At 42.2% G+C, this 9,748-nt stretch overlaps 2 protein-coding genes across 2 annotated transcripts; one reads left to right on the top strand and one right to left on the bottom strand.

Annotated features, from left to right (window-relative positions):
* Positions 1-217: 217 nt before the first annotated feature.
* LOC308360803 (mannose-P-dolichol utilization defect 1 protein-like) lies at positions 218-2,484 on the top strand (the record flags this gene model as incomplete). Its single annotated transcript, XM_080832943.1, has 7 exons — positions 218-323; positions 710-775; positions 875-1,007; positions 1,121-1,206; positions 1,473-1,591; positions 1,736-1,846; positions 2,295-2,484. 7 exons carry the CDS (start codon positions 218-220, stop codon positions 2,415-2,417), a joined length of 744 nt encoding a protein of 247 aa, XP_080689069.1. The 3' UTR covers positions 2,418-2,484.
* A 5,416-nt stretch (positions 2,485-7,900) lies between these two features.
* LOC308374240 (transcription factor Sox-19a-like) lies at positions 7,901-9,364 on the bottom strand (the record flags this gene model as incomplete). The annotated part of the gene is made up of 2 exons (XM_080849970.1): positions 7,901-8,147; positions 8,745-9,364. 2 exons carry the CDS (start codon positions 9,362-9,364, stop codon positions 7,901-7,903), a joined length of 867 nt encoding a protein of 288 aa, XP_080706096.1.
* Between the last annotated feature and the right edge of the window lie 384 nt (positions 9,365-9,748).

Genomic DNA, 9,748 nt, shown 5'->3' with positions numbered 1-9,748 from the left:
GCATGTCGTTTTCATCTCTTCTTCATTAGATATTTAGCCTAATAAAAACTGGTTGTGGCTACTATAGTTGCATGAAAGTGCAAACAAAGAGCATTGCCCGAGCAGTCAAAACCCTGTCCAAAACAGCCCGCCACATTGCTTAGAGGCATGGACTTGCCTTCGCACGACTGACGTGAAAGAATGCACTATTGAACAGAACTTCTTTCCTAGGAAAGTCATGGCGGAGACAGAGCAGATACCTTTCGTGAAAGATTTCCTCCTCAATTTCTTTATGCCAGAAAAGTGTTACGACGAGTTTTTTCTTCACTTCAACTTCGCTCACGGTGAGGTCAGCACCATAACATTGTGGTGTTTTTGTTTTCTAGCGCTGCGACATCGTGCTATGAAATAGTAATGTCTCTTGCCAAGGAATGCACAACAGTCATAGCTGTTATCATCCTGACATCATTTGAATGGATGAGGATATGTGGGATGTATTGTCCTCTAAGCTTCTTGCCAGATACAGAAGTGAAAAGAGCAGATTACTAAAGCTCTGAATAGCCCGTGTCGCCGTCATTGAGGCACCCCACAGCTCATTAGAAAACGTTAACCGACAATAATGACCTTCCATAATCTGTTTTGAGTACAGCATTAAACTAAACTATACTCGTCACAGGTTTGTGTGTATGTGTATTTGACGGAATTAAATCCCTGTTTTGTATCTCTCTAGTGCCATGTTTGAAGATAGCCCTGAGCAAAGTAATGGGGCTTTGGATCATGGTTGGAACTGTTCTTGGTAAGATATCTCTCTTTCCCCCTGGCTTTCTTTCTCTTGCTCTCTCCCACAACCTATTTTCGCCCACCCACTCATGTCACGTTTCTCCCCTCTCTCCAGCTCAGCTGCCCCAAATCTGGACGATTGTGAGGGCAGGGAGTGCTGAGGGACTGAGTTTGGCCTCCACTCTCCTCAGTCTCTATTCCATCTCTGGCTATTTAGCATACTGTATAGCCCAAGGCTTTCCTATTGGGTAAAAGACACATTAATGAGACAAAGTGTTGAAATCTTGCTCCAGAAATATTGTGCAATGGTGTGTTTTTTGAAGGAGGCCATTTTGAAGATTTATATTCTTTGTTTACATAGAGCCTGGGGAGAGAGCCTGTTTATTGCAACCCAGGTCATGTTCCTCAATTTCCTCATTCTTCACTATAATGGACGAACTGTGAGAGGTATGATTTGTTTTTCTTCTCCCTCTGTGTGTGTGTGTGTGTTTGTTGGAACACGACATGATGTGGCTCTTTAAAAAAAACAGAAACTGTTTAGCATTTGTGTGTTTTCATGCCAAAAAGCCAAAAGGAATTCTGTGTTTTTTTGCTCAAATCTCTTTGAAAATGTTTGTCTCATCACATTCTCCATGTACTCCGAGGTAATCGGTAAATAACAAAAACCAGTAATGATGTGAAACTTGTTTTCATGCCAAGCTCTCTACCTGTAGGGTTGCTGTTCGTTGTGGTATATTGTACCCTTATGTATCTCCTGACCTCACCATTGACCCCCAGGAAAGCCATCTCTCTGATGTGGGAGTCCGGTGTACTAGCCGTCATAGCAAGCAGGGTACGTCCTCACAAAGAGTTCCCGGTCTAAGAAAGAACTTTTGTAGTTTACAAACAGAGTTAATGTTCGCACGTCAGTGAAGTGTGTGACTGACTAGTTCTGTGATATTTTTTTTTTTTCATTTTTGTGTGTCCATGTGTCCAGCTCATCCAGATAGGCTGTAATTACCTGAACAAACACACAGGACAGCTCTCAGCCGTTTCCCTCTTCCTGGTGTTCGTTGGGTCCCTGGGACGCATATTTGTCTCTGTTCAGGTATGTACTGCTTGACCTCTCGTGACCCCTGCTGCTCCCTGCGTGGGATGCGGCCCCTCCCTAGAGACACTCCTCCATTTTGATTATTGATTTCTAGTTCAGGAGATGTTTCATTCATGGGAATCAATAGGAGGTCTATCAGACTCATGTAATTTGTGGAAAACACATAGGAGTGCCTTTGCGCTCTTGGATTCTAAAGATAACTCATGACAGAGGTGAGTCAGCTCTGAGTTTTATCTGTTTTGCAGTAAACAGTCCCTGACAAACAGAGTAGTCATCCTAAATGCGTTACTAAGTTCCCCTCAGACAAAGCATGGTTTGATGCAAGTTGGTAAAAGTTGTGATGAAGTTAATGCTCTCTTACACTCGCACACACGCACCTGATTATTTATTTATTTATTTACTTATTTCTCTCTCTCTCTCTCTCTCTCTCTCTCTCTCTCTGTAGGAAACAGGACACTCGCTCTCTACTCTGACCCATACTCTGGCATGTTTATGCAGCGGAGTCTTGGTGGCACAGATGTTTCATTACCGGAATGCCTCCCGCCCTGGAAAAGACAAAGCTGAGTAGATGTTACTGGTACCTCCATGATGGCAGAAGTCATTCAACCCTCCTACCTCAGTCCAACCCAAACACTGCTCGTACTGCATTCCAAAGGACTTTCCCAGTAGCAGTGTAACTATGGCATTACTTGGTGAGGTTAAAGCCATGAAAAAAATAATGTGAATCTGCACTTTTATTCAGACCAACCCTCCAGACAACATCAGCAGTCCAACGTTATCTATGATAAAAATGATTAGAAAGGAAGAGTTTTGCAATTTTAATGCAGATTACATTGCATCTACTCAGGGATGATCTAGTTTTCGACTGAAAAAACTGTAAGTTTATAGGTGTAAAAGTGTTAAAGGGAAGAAAGGGTTACTGGTGGATATTCAGAAGTAAAACACAAGGAAAACTATGTTCTGTTTTTATAATCATGAGAAAAAAAATACATTAGCAGACAGGACATCCCACTGCATGTTCTTCTCTTAACCAACCCCTAGAGGGCAGAAGTGGTTCATCATATGATGAATCCACATCTTGAAAAGTTCATTAGCAGAGAAATGTGTTTTTGTCAGGAGTGTTTTGTATGTCTCAATTTTTGTGTGCAGAGTCTGTGGCTTTGTAACAGCCCACATGTCTTACGAATGTCTAGCCATGCATGGGACCAGCGCTTCTCTACAATGTATTGAGTCTTCTATGTGGCCTTCAGTCCATTTGTTTGTTACATCATGCCTTAACATTTTGTACTTGTATTATTTGTATGACATTATATAGTTTACAAAATTATCTCTTTCTCCTATCACAGGCTGTTTTACTAAGAAATGCTAATAAATTGAATGTAAAATTGATTGAATATTTATGTATGGTCATTTTCTTAACAGTATTTTTTTAAAGGATAACATTACCTCATGGTTATTTGCTAGTTAAGAACAGAGCACTGTACGTTGGTTATATGGCATGTGGCCTGGTACTGCCCACTCTATTTTGAACCGACAGTGATGATGTTTTGAACCGACAGCGATGATGTTTTGAACCGACAGCGATGATGTTATGTACTGAATGGAAAAACAGGAGGATGTGTAGTCTTTTCCTCTGTGTTGCTACAACCTCACCCTGGGAGGTCTCACCTTGATGTCAAGGTTTATATCCGCAGCTGGGTAGATTACCTGAAATGCTTGAGTAGCAATGTGTGTGTGTTTGTGTGTCCTTATCTATCTAGCCCAACCTTATCTGATGTCTGTCTCACTCTTTCCACTCTCTCACGTCCCGCCACATTCTCTGTGTAGAAGCAGACAAGCAAGAGTCCTTGTTTATGGCGTTTCAATGCACTTCTACATGATGCAGCTCTGAAGTGGTCCATGATCCATGATTTTCTCACCCATCTGTGTGTCTGCACACGACTTGCTCTCATTCTCTGCACTGACAGACCTCAGGACTTCACAGGAGCAGGCAGGAGCCCTCTGATCTTAGAGCAACATCTGCTGGCAATCAATAACATAATCCTGGTCTGCCCCCAAGATCTGCCACTGACCTGCTGTGAAGACCCTGTCCTAAACTCGTGCACGTGATCAATGATACAGTTCCTCGCAAAGCCCTGCAAAGTATATACATAAGTAGAAGTGATTTTTACCTCCATTGTCATTCTCTTTCACTGAATTATTTTTCTTTACTTCATTCAGTGCCATTGTCATTTTGTTGTTGGTGTTAATTTTAGCTTCAGTTTTCTTTTCCCCCCACACAGGGTTTTGAGGACACAATGTGTGTGTGTGAGTGTGACTGAGCTGGTAAGCCTTTGGAGGACTAGAAGACAAACTCACATTATTCTTGTGAGTGTGAGTGTGTGGTGAGTTTGTTAGTGATGGGTTATGAGCAATTGTACTGTGCGGTGGTGTGCCTCGCAACAGGCTTGAGCTGTTTAGGTCGACCTCAAGAGGCCTCCCATGGGAAAGCTGTGACAAAATTATGGTGAAAGCCTTTATTCTGAAAAATCAGTTGAGACATTGGTGTCTGTAGCCTTAAAATTGATTGTGAAACAGTTTTACCGAGGGCCTGTTTCCTCAAGGACTGTTACATCCCTGTTCAAACCCAAATTGACAACACCAACCACAACGTATTTTACAAAACCAATATGTGACAGGTGTACAGATACTAGCACGGAAAAGGTTTTTAAAAGCTGTTATTGTCATAGCTGTGTTTATATAAGGTGTTCTAGACATTCCTAAGGCACCTTACAGTTTGTACGCTTTATATTCTTGTACCCTGCATCTTAAACCTTGCGGTTAAAACAAAAAATGTCCTTTTTAAACTCACGTTCACCTCTCTCTCTCACACACAAACACACACACACACACACACACACATACACACACACACAATGTAAATGGAAGCCTGTCTGTCATCCCTGATGCTCTGCTCTGCCCAGATCCATTGTGCTAGCCTGCTGGACAGCTGTGCTGAGGTATGCAGCCCCCAGTTGTGACATTGCACTGGAGCGTGGCAGGCTTTCTAGAAGCACAGACCGCCCACTCCTTCCCATACATCACTCAGCTTGCTGCTGTAGACATCCCCACACACACACATTCACACGGACAGATTCACACACACACACTCACACACATAGGCCTACACACACACACACACACACTCACACACATACACACACACACACACACACACACACATATAGGATAAAGTTGAGAATGGAAGTGACTATGGCATGGTAGTGTCATGTTTCAACTTTTCACTTTAGCTAATGTCATGTCAAGTCATGGTTAGATATTTGATAGAAAAGGCCTGTTCTCCTTAAGACTCCGAAATTAAAGATATTCAAGGCCCAAAACCTGAACATTTTATTAAATACAGAAAGGAGATTACAGTATTTATCAAACAAGTTTTTAATCTTTGTCCCTTTTTATTTACATATTTGTTATATGTTATATTTGTGATATCTATTGAAATATGAAATGAAGGTTATATATCATGATTGTTTAGCATAGGCATCAAATAATTACATCTAAGAGTATAATGAATTCTTCTTTTTTACAGCTAACATCTAAAGTTTTTCCGGATTTAATTTGTATCCTTTAAAAAAAAAAGACTTTCAGCAGTGCATACTCTTCTCAATTTGGAGTTAGCTGGGGGTTTGTTTCCAAGGTAACAACCTGTGGAGGCCTAGGCTTGTTGCTAAGAGAGTTGATACTTTCAGCGCAAAAATCTGACCCCCTCCTCCACACAGACACCCCTCGAAAAAAAGAGGGGAAAAGAAAAAAATCTGTGGATAATATGTGAGGTAGTCAACACATTTGATAGTAACTTATGGTTAAAGTTTAAACAAAATCATTTTAAATCCTCACAATATAGTTTTTGGTAGGCCTATGTGACTTTTTAAATCACTGAGAGCCTACAATTTTACAATTAATATGTGTTAACTGATATCTGGCCGTTGTTTATATATCAAGTGCATTTTGTGTCATTACTTGTAAAACCTGTAGAATAAATATAGGCTACTCTTGATCATTGAATAACCACACGTTAACTCTAGGCCTATAACTTAAATTGTAGACTAGCCGACATCTTTATTAAGGCAGTAGTTTCCTGCAATAGGGCTATAATTAACGGATTAGCTCTGTAGGCTATATTTATGGTCATATAGCCTACCTTATATGAATGCTTGTGTTTATAACTCCCTTCCCCCTTTCAAAGCTCCTTACTTTCTTCCCATCCCCTCCCCTCCTCTTGCCCCTCGATTAGCCGGTCCTCACTGGACAATTTCCATGAGAATAGCAGGGGGCAGAGAAAGGGTTAAGCCCGGACTGAAGAGAGTGGGGAGACGAGGCACTCTATGCAACGCTAATTTTCTGCCCAGCGGGACTCCGAAAGAAAAGAGAACAAAGGCGACCATAAGAGGCGCTGAGAACTACGCGGTTTTACTATGTGCACCTGCGTGCTCAAAAGCACAGGACAATGCGTCTTCGAAACGGCCAATTACTATCTGGACAGGCACTCGCTCTCTCTTCAAGAAAAAAACCCGGCGTAGACAAAACAGAGAAGTATACGACTTCTGTGTTTTGATCTTCCTAACTTTCCATCAGCTTTTAATCGCTAGGTGAGAAGGGGTCGCATGTCCAAGCCACAATCCCGAAACTTCCTCACGGTTAGGCCTACGTTTCACTCCCTAAATGCAGTGGAAACGTAGTGAGGAAAACTGTCCATTCTTACTTAAAGGGCAATTACAGTCGACTTTTCTCTTGAATACAACTGTTTTGGCAGTGTATGGAGACTGACACACATTCAAGTAAGAGGTGTATGAGTGCAAATATCCACAGTCCATTTTTTCATACCCAGTAGGCCTATAGAACATTTAAAAGCAGCAAGGTTGTTTTCAGATTCTTTTTTTAAACTAATTTATACTCTCCTCTAGGTCTATAAGATTTGTCTTTACTCTATGATATGTTAATTAACATGCTTTGTTGTGGAAACTACAGGGTTGTCATCTATTTGCAAAGTTGAAAAGAAATTGAATACAAGTAGACAAAGTATTACAAAAATAATAAAATTCTTTATTACTTTGTTTTCCCCATTTAACAGTTTGAAGTTACACAATGCAATAGTTACCCTTAGTATAAGGGTGAGTAAATCAAAATTATACACAGTACAATCTCATTCACACGGGGTCTTCAGCAACACATTTAAACGCACTATGAAAAAAATATTTACATTATTGAAAGAATCTTGCACTATATTGCCAACATCTTTTAAATTTCATAATACACTGGATTTAAGTTTGAATACAAAGCGCAAACTGTAGGCCCTAACATGGGAAGACACATTGCAATACAAGTAAATAAACTTGATTCAGTAATTCTGTTTCTCAATCTCACTGAATGCCAATCTAATAACAGTCTAAATAATATATAAACAATAATTCCCCCTGAAGAACTTTCCTCAATCCTCAATCAAAGTTCCTCACTACCGAGGAGGGTTGGGAGCGTTCCCCACTATTTCTCTATCTTAGACAGAGAGACAAAATATGGAAATCTCCTCAGTCACAATTCACATTACTCAAAACATTAATAAAAACAATTTGGGAATGTGATGGTGAGTGAGCACAGCTTCTTTTCAGCAACTAAGAATAACATCATTCTTAGCTATGCCATCCAATATACAGTATCAGGTCAAGTCACCTGTAAGGATTAACAGTGACTTTGTCAGAATGACCTAACAATATTATAACACACATGGATAAAACATCCACAGCATTTGGGGCCTAACATCACAGCCTTGCAGAACACACTTCTCTTTTGTCTTACAGTGACAACAAAGGCGTGAGTGCTTGTTTCCCAAAACTGCCTGAAGGCGGAAACCGACCACCGGTTTTCTCAGGCCCTGACCGGGACAGGAAAGGGCCTCATCAGAAACCACATGACAAATCACACAAGTCACATGACCAGTCCGTGCTGTGGAGGCCTCTCTCATTTTGGGGGAGAGGATACCTGCTATCGCCTCAAGGGTCAGATGTGGGTGAGGGGTGCCGTTCCTCCCACGTAGTGTTGCTGCATGTTGGCATAGCCCCTCTGGACGGCTGTGTCACTGGTGTCCCCGTTTGGGATATACATGCTGATCATGTCCCTCAAGTCCCCTTGAAGGGGCCCCCGCTGGTGGTTTGGGGCCCCAGTTGGGGAATGTGACACTGGGTCAGCCTTCACCATAGGCATCACTGGACTGTGCTGCTGGGGACTGCTGCCATAGGACATTGGGCTGGGGAAGACAAAGGAGAGGCGACTGTTATTCAAAGTTCACACATATTGACACTGGAGTGGAGTATTAGATTACACACTAAGTTGCATTTATTGCGGTTCTGTTGTGAGCCAGTAATCATGGCTAAATACAGTAAATGTGGATATGAATCTCCCTGCGCTTCAATGTTGAATAAAGCCTTGCTTGTGAATTAGAATCTAACCTATAGCTGTAAACTGACCTATAAGCTGGAAGCTAAGATTTACTAAAATGCCACCTGACTGTTCTGGGAATGATGATAAAGTAGTTTCTGGACCCTTATATTAGTTGTAAAAAAAATCTGCATCCATGTTAACCCTGTCTGCCACACCAAAACAAACAAAACTTTTTTTAAGTTTTTCTGTACATCTACCAAAACAACAGTTGAGTTCAAAAAAGTTATAGGGACAACAATGTAGTGATATTAGCATCAATATAACTTTAGAGCTATTGAATTAACATTTTGAATGAGTTAGTGATATGATATTTTTAATTTGTTAACTTTAAATCACACTTGCCCTTTCGTTTATCTCAGTTCTGCTTAAGAGGATAAGGTGGTAAGGCCTGAAAGAAAATTACCTGTAGGAGTTGGCGTTCATGTATGATTGAGCAGTAGTCATCGCTGAGGGATACTGCAAGGCTGAGAGGTCATAGCGATAAGGCTGCTGGCTGTACCCAAGCGCATCGCTCTGCATACCTGCGTACCCTCCTGCGTGCCCCCAGCCATAGCTGTCCATCCTTGGACTCCCTCCTTGTCCTTGGACCGCAGCTGCGGCCAGCAGGTTGCCGGCCGACATGGGGTACTTGGCGGCAGGGTTGTCCTTCTTTAGCACAGGCTTGGTCTTGCGACGAGGTTTGTACTTGTAGTCGGGGTAATCCTTCATGTGCATCGCACGCAGACGCTTGGCCTCGTCGATGAACGGCCTCTTCTCAGCGTCGGTCAGTGACTTCCACTCGACTCCCAACCGCTTGCTGATCTCGGAGTTGTGCATCTTGGGGTTCTCCTGGGCCATCTTCCGCCTCTGACCCCGGGACCAGACCATGAAGGCGTTCATGGGCCGCTTGATTTTGTCCATGGGGTCTACGATGGCCTGGTTGGCCACTGCCTGTTTGCTCCCCCCGTGCATGGACCCATTCACAGGTGGCATCCCTTGGCCACTCTGGTGGGATTTCAGGTCATGTTCCATCATGCTGTACATGGCGACCTTTAAAGAGAAGGCAATGTCTTCCAACTCCAAACTAAGACAGAAAAATGTTTCAACTGCAAGCCCGGAAGATCTGTATGCCTCTAATCTTGTGCACTAACTACTCTGAGAAAACTCTTTATCTACCATACATCCTGAATTTAGGATGAGTTAAAGTTAATCCTCCACACAGTTTGCTTTAAGTTAACACAACGTCTCAGTAGCCAGATTCTCACTGCCAACTCTTCTCAAAGGTGCTCGGATACTAGTGTGTCATCACAGACCCATCCGCTCCTAACTGCCTCCTTGCCAGCAAATTCATTTGCATGACTAAAGAAGGGGTGCGGTGAATTAGAAAGCCCTTCAGCGAATCAGAGGGCCTAGGGTGGAAGGGGGATA

This window comes from Sprattus sprattus (assembly GCF_963457725.1).
Source record: "Sprattus sprattus genome assembly, chromosome: 1".
In the NCBI taxonomy this organism is placed as follows: domain Eukaryota; kingdom Metazoa; phylum Chordata; class Actinopteri; order Clupeiformes; family Clupeidae; genus Sprattus; species Sprattus sprattus.
Note: the sequence above shows the minus strand (reverse complement) of the source record. Positions and strands in the feature narration are given on the sequence as shown.